Source organism: Mustela putorius, unplaced genomic scaffold (genome assembly GCF_011764305.1).
Source record: "Mustela putorius furo isolate JIRA1106 unplaced genomic scaffold, ASM1176430v1.1 tig00000151_pilon_pilon_pilon, whole genome shotgun sequence".
In the NCBI taxonomy this organism is placed as follows: Eukaryota; Metazoa; Chordata; class Mammalia; order Carnivora; family Mustelidae; genus Mustela; species Mustela putorius.
In genome coordinates this window covers 11859831-11877409 of record NW_025421296.1, presented here as the reverse complement: position 1 = coordinate 11877409, position 17579 = coordinate 11859831, and the positions used below count along the sequence as shown (strand labels likewise).

The window sequence follows — 17579 nt, the reverse complement described above, 5'->3', positions numbered from 1 at the left end:
AGCAGGAACAAGCACAGTCCTGGAGCGATGCACATACAATCTGCCCTGAGGTTTCCTCCATCTGCAGGCCCAGGGGGCAGCAGGCACCAGACGGCCAACCCAAGACCTCTAATGGAAAACAACAAAATATTATCGAGAAATTTTTTAAAAGTCATAAATCAATAGAGATACATTATGTTCCTGGATTGGAAGAGTCAATATAATTTCTCAACTTTTCTCCTAATCTGCAGTTTCAGTGCAATAGCATTCAAAATCCTGTATTTTTAAATGGAAATTAGCAACCTAATTCTAAGATTTATGTGGAAAGGAAACAGGTCAAATGCACCCCAAATAACCAGGAAGATTATTAAGAGAAAAACAGAGCTAGAGGGCTCACACTACCAGATACTGAGATTTATTGTAAAGTTAAAGTAATTAAGACAGCATTAATTGGTACAAGGCAAGACAAATAGAACAAAAGAAACAGAATAGAGCCAGAACAAGATCCATGTCTTGATGTGCAGCATCAGAGAAAGGCAGCAACTTGGACATCAATTATGATAATCAAGAAATTATGAGCCCCATTTTACAGTAAATCCCCAAATCAATTTCATACAAATTGAGGCCTCAATGGGAAAGGTAAAACAAACAAGTACTTAGAAGGGACTGTAAGAGAAAAACCTTTGTGATCTTGGGGGTGGGTTAGGATTAAAAAAAAAAAAAACACTTTTAATGGTGGTAAAATACACATAATATGAACATTACCACATTAACAATTTTTAAGTGTACAGTTCAGTGATATTGAGCACATTCATTCCCATTGTTGTGCAACCATCACTACCATCAGGCTCCAGAACTTCATCTTCCTGAGTTGAAGCTATACCCATTAGACAATACATCCCATTCTCAACCCAGACCCAGGCAACCACCATTCTACTTCCTGTCTCTGTGACTTTGGCTCATTTATGAAACTCACCTAAGTGGAATCAAAGAGTACTTGTATTTCACTCAGCACAATGTCTTCAAAGTTCATCTGTGTTGTAGCATGTGTCAGAATTTCCTTTTTCTTAAAGGGTGAATAATATTCCATTATGTGTATAGATAAGATTTCATTTATCCATTCATTAGTATGTGTGCTATTGGATTGCTTCCACATTTTGGTTATAGCAGCATTATGGATAGTTTTTATACATGTGTGTAACACATAGAGACTAAGATTTTAAAGACAAAACAAAGAAAGCACTAAGAATAAAGGAAAAAAAGATAAATTTACACCCTTTTAATAAAGACTTCCCTTTCTTAAGGTAACTTGAAGAGAGTAAAAAGGCAAATCACAAAGTGGGAGAAGACATTTTAAAATATATCCTGGCAAAGGACTTGTTTCCAAACTATATACAGAACACCAACAGACCAACAAGAAAATAGCCCAATTTAAAACGTGGCATGACAGTTGACTATGTCCTTTCTAAAAAGAGAGTATCCAAATAGCCAATAAGCATGAAAAGTCTACCCAACTGAGTTAGTAATCAGGAAAATAACATGAAAGCCATAATCAAGGGTCACTGTGCATAATCAGATGACTTAAACTTGAAAAGAATGACAACCTCAAATACTGAGTAGCTGTGGAGCACCTTCACCTCTAACACACAGCACACATGGTTTGCGGTGGTATAAGCATTTTAGAAAAGTAGACTATCTACTAAAGCTCTGTAACCCAGTAGTTCCCCATCAGAAATGTACATGAATATACACAAAAAGGCATGTCAAGAATGTTCCAAGCAATTTTATTTGTAATACCCCTAATCCAGAAATAATTGCTGTTCATAAAAGTAGAATAGATAAATAATATGGAATAATATTCACTAATGAAAATAAACAAAATGTTGTTACATAAGCAACATGGCTAAATTCCACAAAGGTTGAATAAAACAAGCCTGGCAGAAAAAACATACTGTATGATTCTATTTAGAGAAATCTAATTAAAAGTCAGGATATTGGTTACCACTGGGGGAGATTATGATGGTAATGGGCCATGGGGGGATCTTGGGGTGCTGTTCATGTTGTATTATTTTCATGGATGTTTGCATTGAGTGTGTTATGTATTTTAATTTGTAGACTACATATCCAGTTAATAGTTTAAGACTTCATTTGTATATGCATGCACATGTAGCTACTGCAATGCATTGTTGATATAGAAACAAAACATACTGAGAGGCAGACACCAATGGTGTACATGGTATATTTTGGAGGCTGACTGCTGGGGGATGATTCCAGACTTGGTCTCTCACTAGACATTGATCTTGGGTGAGTAATTGAACTCTGTATGTCTTTGTCTCTCCAACTGTAAAATAAGACAATGAGCAGTACTCACTTCATGGGTTGTGAGGATTAAATATATGAAAAACACTTAGAAAATTTTGTGTATAGTGAGGGCAATATCAAGTATTATTATCACTATTAATGGCAGACTTAAATGGTATGATTATACTTTTAAAATCTTTTTCAGATTTATTTAGACTGTATGATTAAGGAAGGCAAAACTTATATAGCCTGCTTGTATTTGTCTCACAAGGCATAGCATAGGACTGCATATAAAATAGTAAGTGGAAAATTTTTATAGTATACCACTAATAATATAGTGATATATAGCAATATAGTGATGAACTAATATAGTACTATAATGTTATTTTTTTCCTAGAGAAAAGAAATATCCTAATGATCATTCAGTTTATTTTTGTTATCACATAGGTTGATATTTTTTCCATTGAGGCAGTGTCTCTGGGAAAACTGAAGAAAGTTCTGATTAGTCATGATGGGACAGGTCCAGGTAAGATGTGCTTTCTTGGTAAGAAATCTGTTTTGAAAATTTATTAAAAGTAGCATAAAAGGCAAGTGAAAGAAAAAGATAAATATATAGGTCATGTAAAGTTGAGATGAGAAAATAATTTTCTTTTTTTAAAGGTTTTATATTTGTTTGTTTATTTATTTATCTATTTTAGACAGAGACAACAGGAGGAAGGGCAAGGGGAAAGGGGGAGAGAGAATCTCAAGCAGACTCCCCTCTGAATGCAGAGCCCAGCACAGGGCTCCATCTCACGACCCTGAAATCATGGCCTGAACTGAAATTAACAGTCAGACACTTAACTGACTAAGCCACTGAAAATAAATTTTTTTTAAGAAATTATATAGTTAGGGGTGCCTGGGTGGCTCAGTGGGTTAAAGCCTCTGCCTTCAGTTCAGGTCATGATCCCAGAATCCTGGGATCAAGCCCCGCATTGGGCTCCCTGCTCAAAGGGGAGCCTGCTTCCCCCGTCTCTCTCTGCCTGCCTCTCTGCTTACTTGTGATCTCTGTCTGTCAAATAAATAAATAAAATCTTTAAAAAAAAAAAGAAATTATATAGTTAGATGATGTTTTGTCAGGTTAGGTTTATTATATGACTTTAAAAGTTCACTGCTATGTTATTATAAATGAAATTTTCCACGAAAACAAAAACTTTAGTGTGTGTGTGTGTGTGCCCACATGCAAAATTTCCAGAACTACTAGACAGTGTTCAAAATTGCATCTGTCATGTTTCCTGCAGATGTGTTTCTCCTCTGTCCCATACCATACACTCTTCAGGAAAGCAGCTACTTGAGTATAGTTTTTGAGTCCTCCTTTTCCTCCCTGCCTTCCACCTCCTCCATGTCTATTAATCAAGCCCAGTCAATTCTACCTCATTAATACCTTCTTTGCTCTCTCCTGTAGAGCCGTTCAATTCAAGCTTATGTGTTTGTCTCTAGAACCTGTATTCTTTACTGCTAGAATGTAGCTCCACATCACCACTTATATCATAGTGCTGAAACTGTTTATTACATTTATTTCTACGCTTCCTTTTATCTTTATGCTTAATATTGAGTTTTTGAAGTCTGGCATTATATTTTATTCATCTTTACTCTCTTTCCTAGTATAGCATTGAATAGTATGGAGGTTTAATTAATGACAATTTATTAAGTCAGTGAAACAATTTTGGGTAAAATCCTTGAAAAAAAGTGAGGACAGCTTAAAATGGCCTTTGGAAGAAAGAAGCATTTATTCTGGATGTGAACCAAAGAGAAAGGAAGAAGAAAAGGGAAGGTAGCAGTGTATAGAAAGAACGGACACGTGTAAAATGAGTTGAGGATCCTATAGGGGAAATTATTAGGAAGAGACAGAAATGAGAAATTGAATAGAAAGACACAGTATGCTGCCTTCTCTATATGGTGTTGCTGCAGAGGGGTATAACTTTTGCACTATTTTCATGATGGATGGAAACTGGCATCGTCCTGACTTTATGCTAAGTCTCCGCTGCAAACAATGTGGGGATTTGCAGAACAGCCGGGGAGATGCCAGACAGGAGAGTGGGGCGTGGGTCAGAACAGAGCAGTTAGCAGAAATCCCTGGCTTCATCAGGCTGTCGTTTCAGAAAATTATTTTGAGACTCCTCTTGGAGATGAGTGAAGAAAGCCCCGAATTACTGAAAGGGCCAATGTGGAAGGACTGTAGAAACAGGAGTCACAGCACATCAATCACAGGGGACGGTTTCTGAAGAAAAGAGGCTGAGTCCGGGAATTACATGAAGGGGCAAACCACATATATGAAGACTGCTCTGTCGTTACCAAGGCTGGTAGATACAAAGAATAAAAATGACAGAAGGAAAAAGGAAATAAACATTGTGATTTTAAATATGCTGAAGGAGCTAAATGACTCACATGGAAAATGCTTTGGGCTGAAGATGTAACACACTTCTAAATATCAGTTTTTTCCAGTGAAGCATTGATGAACAAAACCTGTGCAGGTATGGGAATGACTTTGGCTACATCCTCAAGGCTTATTTTCCCATCTCATTTGTAAAAAGAGAAGCTTACTTACCACATTATTCATTTAACTTGAATGTAGTTGTATCTGTAGATATTTTTCTCAAATATAATAATAGAAAGCTTCAGGAAAGCCCTACCTTTTTAGCAAAGTTTGTAAAATTTCAGAGTGTTTAGGAATTAACTGAGTGTCTTTAAACAAACAAAATAGACTCCTGGGCCCACCCCAGGGATTTTGATCTAGTAGGTATTGAGCTACCAGAAATAAACTTTTAAAAATATGTATTTTTATAATATAAATATATACTATATAAAATAAATATTTTGTTACATATTTCATATTTTACTTTAATATATTTATTATATTATACATATATAAAACATGTATATATAAGCATTTTAAGGGATTCTGATTCATGTGGTCCTCAAAGCAGTCAACAGCAAACACTACTTTCTGTCAGAGTTCTTTGCTGAGGGGCTGTTATGTGCCAGGTATTTCACCAGAGACTGGGCATTCAAATGTGAAGAAGATGCTGGTGATCCTGCCCTCATAGGCAGGGCCTACTGGGAGCAAACACATATGAAATAAGCAAGTGTAATAAAATATGATTCACAGTCTGAAAGCGACCCTTGTAGTGCTACTGGACATATGGCAAGTGTACTTAGCACAGTCCAGAAGAACATGAAATTCTCTGAGAAAAGATGAAAATGTGGTAGACTTAGGGTGAGAGCTAGGTTTTGGTGTGATATCTGGAAATCTTGAAGGTTTTCTTTGGCTGATGGGATGAGGCTACTTGAAATTCAATTTGGGGAAATTGAAAGGACAGGCATACCTCCAAAATATTGCAGGTTCCGTTCTGGACCACTGCAAGAAAGCAAATATTACAATATAGTGAGTCGAATGAATTCTTTGGTTTTGCAGTGAATATTAAAGTTCTGTTTACACTGTACCGTAGTCTATTAAGTGTGCAATAGCATTTTGTCTAAGGAAACAATGTATGTACCTTAATTAAAGAATACCTTATTGCTAAAAGATGCTAACCATCATTTGAACTTACACTGAGTAATAGTTGCTGATCACAGATCACCATAACCGATAATAATTAAAAAGTTTGAAATAATGCAAGAATTACCAAAAAGTGACTCAGAGACATGAAATGGAAAATGGTGCAGAGAGACCTCTTCCATGCAGGGCTGCCACAAATCTTTAATTTGTAAAAACTGCAGTATCCCCAAAGTGCAATAAAGCAAAGCACAATAAAATGAGGTATGCCTGTAATTACTTTAACGTTCTTTTTAAATTATTTAAACTCTCCTTCCTATATGCTGCACAGTCTTTTCATTAAAATAAAAAATACCATGATAGTTAGGGTATCTAGGGTATGTTTTCCTTTCTTTTCTTTTCAAAATATGGATGATATAAATTCAATAACCAACCATACAAGTTAATCCCAGAACATTATTGATACCAGGGCCCCTTGCCTGTGTTCACTGCACCCATCCTCTCCCCATGGTAGACATCCCGAGTTTTTTCCTTATCATTTCTTGGTATTCTTATCATTGCTTTAAAAAAAAAAAAAGAGGCTCTATTAATTATGTTGGCATCCTTGAAAATGCTTCTGATAGTTTTTGTGCTTTGTAAAAATCATGACATGCTGTATGGAATCTCATATGGCTTGATTTTCTTTTTCACTCAAAATTGTATTTCCAAGATTCAACCACTTTCTTGTGTGGTGCTCCAGATAATGTTTTCATGACCATAATATTCTATTGCATGACTGTACATGATGAATTTATTCATCTCTTGTTAATGACTGATTGTGTCATTTCCAGTCGGCTGTCCCAGACGGAAATGAACATTCTTGTACATGTTCCCTGGTGCATGGAAGGTGGAGTTCTTCCAGGGTGATCATTCCCAGGTGAGGGTGACTGTGCCTCCCCCAGGGACACTTGGCAATGTCTGGAGATTTGTTTTGGTTGGCATGCTGGGAAGGAGATGCTACTGGTATCTCGTGCGTAGAGGTCTGGGCTGTTGCTAATCATCCTATTATGTAAGGAGAGTCCCCAAAACCAAGAACTGTCAGGCCCAACGTTTCGGTGGTGCTGAAGCTGAGAAACCTGGCTCCAGGCTGAATCTGTAGCAGTTAATTGCTGGACCAAAAATTATGGATTCTATTCAGCTTTATAAAATAAATTGCTTTGTCAAAAATGATTTTACTGTTCTACTCTTACCGTGTATAAGAATTTCTGTTGTTTCACAGTCTCACAAACACCTGGTACACTTAATTTTAGGGTATAATAGAGTATTTCATTGGGGTCTCAATTTCCTTGATTCATAAGAAGCGTGAGCTTTCCTTTCTTTTCTTTTTTTTTATTTTGTCTATTGAATTTCCTTTTCTGTGGAAATACATGTTCTTCTCTATAATATTTTATAATATTTATGGTAAAGGCTAAAGATGTCTAATAAGAAATGCTCAGAAAGAGTTTTAAAAAGATAGAAGCTGGTTTCCCACCCAGGTACCAGTTCCAAAGTGAGTCGTTATGATGAGTATGCTCTGGCTTGTCATCAGGGACCAGGTCCTTGCATCTTGCTATTATACCATCACCCAGACCTCTTCCTCCTCTGAGTGGGCAGAGCTGGTCACACCACATAGAAAAGAGAAAATCCGTGGCAACAGTGTCTTTCAAGCAAGTGAGATAGAAACTGCTCATACTACTTCTGGTCACATCCGATTACTGAGAGGTTAGTCATACAGTTATCTCCAACTGCAAAGCCATCTGGGAAATGTGCCTCTAACATTGCAGTGATTGTGGGGGACATCAACTAGCAGTTACTACCATAATATCTGCGCAGTGGGATATCTTTTGATAAGCTGAAATTCCCAATTTTAACGTCTTTCAATTTAACAATATGGTATTTTTTCTAGTGATCAGATTTTCCATCTTAAGAAAGCTTTCTCTACCCCTGAGGTATTGGGAAGGAAGGAAGAGAGGACGGAGGGAAGAGAGGAAAGAGAGTGAAGGAAGGAAGAAAGGGAGGGCAGGAGGAAGGAAAGAAAGAAAAAATATATATATAAATTCTTGTCCTAAAGATTTAGATATTTGTTCCACCTGTAGTTGATTTCAGTGTATGACATAAGGATATAATCCATTTTACTTTTTCCCATGTGGATGACCAGTTGTAACATCATGATTTATCATTTACTCCATCTTTTCCTACTGTGCTCCACAAAGTCACTTTTGTCAGATATAGGGAAGTTCTTACTTTGCAAGGTTTCTGTACGCAAGATTTTAGTGGCAATGATTTAAATAACACAAGTCCCTCAACAACGTGGTTCAAATTTCAGTTATCATGGCATGCTCACTGTAACTGCATAAAGTAGAGACTTCACTGCTGCGTCCTCAGTCCACAAATCACTGTGTATATAACAGATGTGCATCCTGATCTGTGACCAATCACTTTACGTCTTTCACAGTCTGCTACACAGTTCATGAACAGACAGCAAAGCCTGTAGCTATATTGACTACTTGTCTCTCAGTAATAAAGCATATGACATTCTACAAAAATGGACAATTCAAAGGTACAAGCACATCAAAGAAACAAAAGTGATAATACCGGGATGGAAGTTGAAATCAAATATAAATGGAGTTAATTATACAAGAAATATCTGACTGTGGGAATGTTGCTAATGTCACCGTTGGAGAGACTTTAAATAAATAACCCATCAAACCTAGAGAAAGGACCTTATGACCTTGAATGGGGATGGCAAAAAAGATGAACTTGTCCTGGAGGAAGCGATGCTGCTAAAAACTTCCCATTAAAGCAACTCTAGGAGATGTTTTATGATACTGGAAGCACAGAGGGTACAATGGAGGAAGCTGATGGAAACTTAGAAAGAAGACAACTGCAAAGGCCAGAAAAGAGGCGTTTTTTTGTTTTTTGTTTTTTTTACTGTTCATTTAATTTTTTTAATTTAAATTCAATTAATTAACATATAGTGTAGTATTAGTTTCAGAGGTAGAAGTCAGTGATTCATCAGTCTTATATAACACCCAGTGCTCATTATATCACGTGCCCTCCTTAATGCCCATCACCCAATTAACCCACCATCCTCCCCTCTAGCAACCCTCAGTTTGTTTCTTATGATTAAGAGTCTCTTATGGTTTGCTTCCCTCTCTGATTTCATCTTGTTTTATTTTTCCCTCCCTTCCCCATGATCTTCTGTTTTGTTTCTTAAATTCCTCATATGAGTGAGATAGTATGGTAATTATCTTTCTCATATTGACTTATTTTGCTTAGCATAATACCCTCTAGTTTCCATCCACATCATTGCAAATGGCAAGATTTCTTTTTTTTTGGTGTCTTTCTAATGTTCCATTGTATGTTCCATTCCACTGTGTGTGTGTGTGTGTGTGTGTGTGTGTGTGTATATATATATATATATATATATATATATATATATACATGTGTGTTTATATATATCCATACTACATCTTCTTTATCCATTCATCTGTTGATGGACATCTGGGCTCTTTCCATTGGTTGGCTATTGTGGACATTGCTGTTATAAACATTCAGGTGCACATGCCCCTTTGGACCACTACATTTGTATCTTTAGGGTAAATACCCAGTAGTGTGATTGCTAGGTTATAGGGTAGCTCTGTTTTCAACTTTTTGAGGAATCTCCATACTTTTTCCCAGAGTTTGCTTTCCCACCAACAGTGTAAGAGGGTTCCCCTTTCTCCACATCCTCATCAATTCTGTCCTTTCCTGAATTGTTAATTTTAACCATTCTGACTGGTATAGAGTGGTGGTATCTCATTGCAGTTTTGATTTGTATTTCCCTGATGCTGAGTTATGTTGAGCACTTTTTCATGTGTCTGTGAGCCATTTGTATGTCTTCTCTGGAGAAAAGTCTGTTCATGCCTTCTTCCCATTTCTTAATTGGATTATTTGTTCTTTAGGTGTTGAGTTTGAAAAGTTCTTTATGGATTTTGGATACTAGCCCTTTATCTGATAAGATATTTGCAAATCTCTTCTCCCATTCTGTTGGTTGTCTTTTGATTTTGTCCAGTGTTTCCTTTGCTGTGCAAAAGCTTTTTATCTTGATGAAGTCTCAATAGTTCATTTTTGCTTTTGTTTCTCTTGCCTCTGGGGACATGACTAGCAAGAAGTTAGTGCAGCAAGGTGACAGAGATTGCTACCTATGTTCTCCTCTAGGTTTTTGATGGATTCCTGTCTCACAATCAGGTCTTTCATCCATTTTGATTCTATTTTTTGTATGGCCCAGTTCTATTTTTCTGCATGTGGTTGTCCAATTTTCCCAACACCATTTGTTGAAGAAACTACCTTTTTTCCCATTGGACATTCTTTCCTGCTTCATTTAATATTAGTTGGCCATAGAGTTGAGGGTCCATTTCTGGGGTTTCTGTTCTGTTCCATTGATTTATGTTTCTGTTTTTGTGCCAGTACCATCAAGTACTGTCTCGATGACCACAGCTTTGTAATAAAGTTTGAAGACTGACATTGTGATACTACCTGCTTTAGTTTTCTTCTTCAACTTTCCTTTGGTTATTCAGGATCAAAAAGATGCTTGCTCTTTATTACAAGTTATGTGATGAAAGAAAAATATGAGCATCATCCAGTCTACTCTTGATAAGTTTTTTTAGCTACTGTTTAAGAAGTTTTTTACTTTTTAATTCTGTTTCTAATGTTTTCCAATTACAGTGTACTAAATATTGGTGTGATATTTTTCACTTTCCTATACGTTTATAACTGACAGTAAGGGAGTTTTTGATATTTTGGCAAAAATATTTAACAAATGAACAGTCATAATTTTCTTCATTGATGAAAATGGTACTCCCAGCAAGCAGTTCTTCATATACTTCTGTACTGGGAGCAAAGCACAGGCTGCTTGTAACAAGTTTGTAGATGTGCAGGTCAATTCTGAGTCCTTTCTCTGGTTCTATCAATCAATTTATCTATGCCAGCACCGATTCTTTATTGTCTTAATTAGTATAGACTTATAACAAATGTTTGTAATTAGAAGGATGATTCACCTACCTTACTCTATCAAATTCAGGAGTGTCTGGATATTCTTGGGCTTCACATATCCGTATACATTTTATCATTTTTTTGGTCAATTTTCTTGTAAAACCTTAGGGTGAATTTGATTTAATTATATTCAAGCTTTAGATTAGTTTGAGAGAAACTGACATCTCTATAATTTCTTCACTCTCAGGAATATGGAATAGTTCTTTATTTATGTCTTCTTTGCTGTTATGCTTAAATTAGATAATTTTTCTTTATTTTATTTTATTTCTTTTCAGTGTTCCAGCATTCATTGTTTATGCACCACACCCAGTTTTTATTAAATATTTATTTATTTTAGAGAGAGAGAGAGACCCAGAGTGTGTTGGGGTGGAGAGGGAGAGAGAGAATCCCAAGCACACTCTCTGAGTGCAGAGCCCAAGGTGGGCAGGCCTTGATCCCCTTACCCATGAGAGCCATGAGATCCATGACCTGAGACAAAATCAAGAATTGGATGCTTAACCCTACTGAGCCACCCAGGCACCCCAATAATTTTTCTATAAATTACATTGTATCTGTTTTTAAATTTATCCCTACATTCTTAAATTTTTATAGCAATTCAACATGATTGCTTTCATTGAACTATGCTTCTTAACGCTTTCTTTCTGGTCAATAGAAATGTAATGGATTTTTATATATTTATTATGTAATCATTTTTTCTCATCTCTCACTATCTTCTGCAGCTTCTTGGGGTTCTTAATTTAGAAAGTCACCTTACATGTGGATGATGACAGCTCTGTTTCTTCTTTCCCAGAATTTAGCACTTTTCATTCTCCTTCCTTCCTCCGTTTCTCTTTCCTCTTTAATTGCATTAACAAATGCAGTAATCAGTGGTAACTTCTAGACTTTCATCATTAAGAGTGATGATTATTGTGACTTTACATTATGATTTAAATCTATCAATCCTCTATAAATAATGCACTGAAATGTATTTATAGGAATTTATTTCTTTTTGTTCTGGCCCTTAAATATTTCTAAAAGAATTTAGAGAGTTTGTCCCTGATAGGGAATTTTCTTTTTTCCTCTGCTTCTACTACTTTGAAAAATAAGGTCGTTCACTCACACTTTCATTTCTTTCCTGATATAATTTGGAAGTGCATATTTTGGACCCAGATTTTGAACAGTTGGACAGTCTGTGAATAAAATCACAACAGTAGTGTATTTTATCTTAAAGAAAATGATCTCCTTTGTGCATTTAAACAGGTAATGGATGGTTTCTAGAGAGTATTATTGTTAAGTCTGAAGAGGAAGATGGCAGTCAAGAAGTGCTGTTTCCATGCAACCGGTATGCTGTTACTTAATTCCTCATTATGCAGACTTATGCTTCCCTCTGTCCAGTCCATTTTAGCTTAGAATCAGCAAGCCCTGCCCCCAGTCACCTGGTCACATCACCCCTCCCTTTACTACCAGAGTTGAAGGCCTCTCTCCTCAGCAAACTGTTCCTTACAGCATTAAAATTTCTCTCTTTATTTGTATTACTTAATACTTTTCTGCAATAAACATGTTGAAATGGAAAGAAACATGGTTTGCGATGTGTTTCTCAAATACTTGCTGTGCTCCTGCTGGTTCTGCAAACGTGGGTGCTACCATCAACTTCCTAGATGTTCAATTTCCTCATATGTAAAATGGGAATAATACCTGTTCCTCCTAACTCGTCGGACTCATTCAAAGTCCAATAAAGTTATGTATATAGTTATGTATATGAGCTGTGAGCTCTAAAGCATTATTCTAATGTGATGTAGATAGAATATAAATTAGGAGAATCAGGTTGCAAGGGCAGCTCTGTAACTCCCGGGCCATTTATAGGTGTATCACTTAACACTCTCAGAACTTCAGTTTTCAGAATTTTATGGTGAGAATGTTTAAATCAGATGTCCCTCCTTTTTTAGGGTTATTATGCATTGAATATCAAATACATCCTAACATAAAGTGCACTACGAATAGAAATTACAAAACTAATTTTCCTCCTTTATTAATTAATCTATAGAATGTACTGATTTCTTCATTCAGTCATTGTATAAATAGTAACTGACTAGCTATCGTATCAAGAAATGGAGTAGGGGCACCTGGGTAGCTCAATTGGTTAAGCCTCTGCCTTCAGCTCCGATCATGATCTCAGGGTCCTGGGATCGAGTCCCGCATCGGGGTCTCTGCTCTGCAGGAAGCCTGCCCTTCCCACCCCACATGCCTCTTTGCCTGCTTGTGATCTCTGTCTGTCAAATAAATAAAATCCTAAAAAAAAAAAAAAAAGAAGTGGAGTAAAGAAATCCAGTGATAAGGAATATAGTCTTTGCCTGAAAGGACTCAGTGGATGCCCATGTGAAAAATGAACAACAATGTCCTCAGGGCCATGATAGAGACCTATGTGAGAGTCCAGGTGCCAAGGTGTTTGTCTATGTGATTGCACAGTCCTTGAACCTAAAGAACTCAGGCACTGTATTTATTCATTTGTTGATCTGTTTATACATGCAGAATCTGAATGCCTCCCAGGTGTCAGGCCCTATGCCAAGTCCTGTATATATGGAGATTAAAAAAAATGAAGCACCATTGTCTTGAAGGAGCTCCCATTTAATGCTAGGATAAGGCAGGAGGGATGTGATACTTAATGAAGCCAGAAAGCTGGGTGTGCTCTGCGTTAAGCAGGTATTTTGGCATCATTTTCTCCTAGAGTGTTGCATGCTCTTTCAAACACATAGAGAAACACGACGGTTGACTGAATGGATTTTACCTTACAATACTTGGTTCTGGAAAATGTTGATTCTTTAGAAACTTAATGAGTTATGCATTCTGTATGAACAAAATGCGTAACACTTCTCTGATCTTCTGTTTGCCTGTTTTCTACAATCACATCCATTTAAAACACATGTGCATCATAGTAGTTGTTGCCATTGTGTAACATTCAAGCTCTGGAGAGAGATCCTATATTTATATTTTCTGTAAGAATTTATTTATTTTTATTAATGGGCCATGAAAAGAGCAATGATTGAAACTTCTCGGGACTTCCTTTGAATTACAGCTCCTTCAATGACTAGTCTCCGTTCATTCTTATGTAAAATAGCAGTAAAAACACCTATTTGGCAGGGTCGTTTGAAGACTTCACACAGTGTACATGAAGTAACTGCAAAAGCGCTTTGCAATTATTAGAAACTACATGATGATAAGTGTTATTGTCATGGAAGCAGTTTTGAAGTAAAGAAATCTTTAGACACAATGCCACATATGCAAATGAAGGAGAAAAGCTCACTTTTATTTCTAGATCATATGTGTAGTAATTAGAAGTCTCCAAATAATTTATTAACTATTATTTATTTATTTTTAAAAGAGGTATTTATTTATTTGAGAGAGAGAGTGAGAGCACGGGGTAAGTTCATTGAGAGTGGAGAGAGAAACTTTAGCATACTTCCTTGCTGAGTACAGAGCCCCTCCCTGGTCTCAATCCCATGACCCTGAGATCATGACCTGAGTTACAACCAAAAGTAGGACACTTAACTGACTGCACCGTTAGGGTGCCCCACTAACTTTTATTTTTAAAAATCTGGATATTCATGGTCCAATATGGTAGCCACTAACTACATCGAGCTAGTACTTGTAAATTAATTAAAATAAAATTAAATTAAAAATTCAGTTCCTGGGCTATACTAGCTACATTTCAGGACTCAATAACCACAGATGGTTAGTGGCTATTCTATTGGGCAGCATATAAACATTTGGTTCTAAATCACATCCAGATATTTGATATCATATGAAGTTACATTTAATATATACAATACAGTTTTATTGCTCTCTATACTAGAGTAACTATGCAATAACATAAGGAACAAATAAAATAGTTTTATTTTTATAAAAGTGTCACATTTTAAAAATCAAGAATCATCCAGAACAGAAGATGATAGTCAGAGCTGAAATTTCAGAGCTGAAATTTATTTTTCTGGCAAGGTAAAGGAGTAGAAGTCAAGATGGAGGTGACTTCTTCCTTTAGGCCTAACATTTTGGAATGGTTACAAACCTTGGTTATGTAAGAAACAAAATGATATGAATGAAAAGACTTAAGTATTTTGCTGCATGAAACTACTACATCATATTAAATACTGTACACAGATATTCCATTGCACTGTTATCAACTGAACTATAAGATTATTAACAGGGTTTCCCTTGTTTATTCTCTTTGAGGGCCATGGATTACCTGAGTAAGAAAAGAGGGACATTTTCTTACTATTATTCCCTTAAGGGTGAAGAAACTCTAACAACATTTAGTCTTGTGCTTCACAGACAATGAAAAAAAAAATGTCACCTATAGAGATTAAACGATGTGTACAAGCTATAGATGAGTTAGTCATGTCTCTTGGTCCCTTGGACGTTTTGGGAATTTTAATTTAATGTCTATTAATCTATTGTTCCCATTTTATTCCCAGGGTTTTGTGCATTATCCTCTAAGGAAGAAGTCCCTGTGCAAATTACTGAGCTCCCTATAAAACTGATTTGTTGGAAATTCTACTGAGATTTGGGGTGTTTGGAAGACACAGGTTTTGCTAGTTTTCCCAGCATACCTTAACCATTTAGACTCAAGGCCCCCTCTACTTGTGAGAAAAGAAAAGGTCTCTGGAGCAGAAATTATTTAAGACTATTGTGGAATAAGAAAAGCAAATAGGACATTTATTCTGTTGTGGATTTCAAAGGTTTACACATGTCTCTTCTGCTTGGCGGGGAGAAAATCAAGGAGTGCCCATCACTACCATGTAGCACACTCCTACCACAGAATGGGCTCCATGATGGAGCCCAAGCTTCACACAGCAACTCCTGTGGTCTTCACAGATGACCACTAGGAGGCTATGTGATACTTGTAGTTCACAGATGAGGAAGCTGAGGAACACGGAGATGAAGTGTCTTACCCAACCGTGATTAGTGGAATCAGCATTCAGATGGAGGTGGATGTGATTCTAGAACTGCCCCGTCCAATAGGGGAGCCACCAGCTATAGGACTACTGAACTTCCCAACTGCGCTTATTCCACACTGAGAGGTGATATAATAAGATATAAGGTACATATCAGCTATCAAACATTAGAATGAGTAAGAATGTAATTGTATTAGTCTGTTTGGGCTGCTATGACAAAATACCATAGGCTGGGTGGTGTCTATACAACAGAGATTTATTTCTCACAGTTCTGGAGGCTGGAAGCCCAAGATGAGGGTACCAGCAGGGTTGGGTTCTGACAAAGGCCAGACTGCAAACTGTCTACTTGCTGTGTTCTCATGTGATGGAGAAAGCAAGGGATCTCTGTGGAGCCTTGTCTATAAAAGCACTAATCCTATTCAGGAAAGACTTCAGGATTTGAAGCACCTCCCAGAAAATTTCAACATATGAATTTGGGCAGGGGTTGGAGGCAACAAGCATTCACATCTTTTATATTTATTAAAATGAAAAATAGTAGAAGTAATTTCATGTTTTTAATTTTTGCTGTTTTTATATACATGGCTTATGTTGTATTTCTCTTGAAGAGTGCTGTTCTAGAATCTAAGGTTTGAGCCACTGTATATACCTACCAGTCACACGAAAGGAGAGACATAACAGCTCCCACTAAGGAAATACTAAATGAGAAATTTTTACTGATTTTATGATATATTAGAACATCTGTAGTGTAATCATAGGATGTTCCTAAAATCCAGCATTTTCAGATGAATCAGTGCAGCCTTGCAACTAAAGTATATGACAAAGGTTTGCTGAGGTTGCACTCCTAAAGATCATTTGATATAGCTTGAAATCTTCAATGCTTTTAAAAATTTCTGTGGTTCCCCTGAAGACCTCTTTAAACCCTTTCCGTATTTTGTTTTCAGTTCTGCATAACATGCCTTTAAATTCTCTCTCATATTGTCTTCCCTCTTCCCATGGCAGGTGGCTAGATGAGTACCAAGATGATGGCAGGACTGAACGAGAATTGTTCGCAGAACATGAAGTCTCACTGTGAAGGAGAGACTGAGTCTGTGGCCTCCTGATGGGGTCAACACGTGTGTGTTGTGCCTTCATGGTGCCTTCAAAAGGCTATTGATCTGCTGGTGATAGTATATTTGCCCTCCTCTCATACTGGAGCAAACAGCTGGGGAGGTCAGTTTATTCTGTTCCCATCCTTGCTTGAGAACCTCAACAGTTGGAAGAAGAGCCCACCAACAACTGACCAAGATTAGTCTATGATAGATGGAGTAGGGACACACACTGTTTCTTCTTATGGGTGAAATAGGTGAAGGGGATTAAGAGTACACTTATGGGGGCACCTGGATGGCTCAGTGGGTTAAGCCTCTGCCTTCAGCTCAGGTCATGATCCCAGGGTCCTGGGATCGAGCCCCGCATCGGGCTCTCTGCTCAGCGGGGAGCCTGCTTCCTCCTCTCTCTGCCTGCTTCTCTGCCTACTTGTGATCTCTGTCTGTCCAATGAATGAATAAAATATTAAAAAAAAGAGTACACTTATGATGAGCATTGAAGAATGTATAGAATTGTCAAATCAGTATGTTGTACACCTGAAACTGATATAGCACTATATATTAACTGCACTGGAATTAAATTTTTTAAAAAAATATTGTTAATCAGAGAAAGACAATTGTCATATGATTTCACTCATATGTGGAGTAATAGAAACAGTCCGGACGATAGCAGTGGAAGGGAAAGAAAACTGAATGGGAAGT

The 17579-nt window shown here is 36.9% G+C and overlaps 1 protein-coding gene across 1 annotated transcript in view; it reads left to right on the top strand.

Moving 5' to 3' along the window:
* The window catches only part of RP1 (RP1 axonemal microtubule associated), a 356998-nt gene extending 339756 nt beyond the window's left edge, over positions 1-17242 (top strand). Inside the window, exons 25-27 of the mRNA XM_045075785.1 lie at positions 2728-2806; positions 12107-12188; positions 16795-17242. Coding sequence (XP_044931720.1) covers positions 2728-2806; positions 12107-12188; positions 16795-16867 — 234 coding nt within the window. The 3' untranslated portion in view covers positions 16868-17242. The remainder of the gene's footprint in view (positions 1-2727; positions 2807-12106; positions 12189-16794) is intronic.
* The last annotated feature ends 337 nt before the right edge of the window (positions 17243-17579 follow it).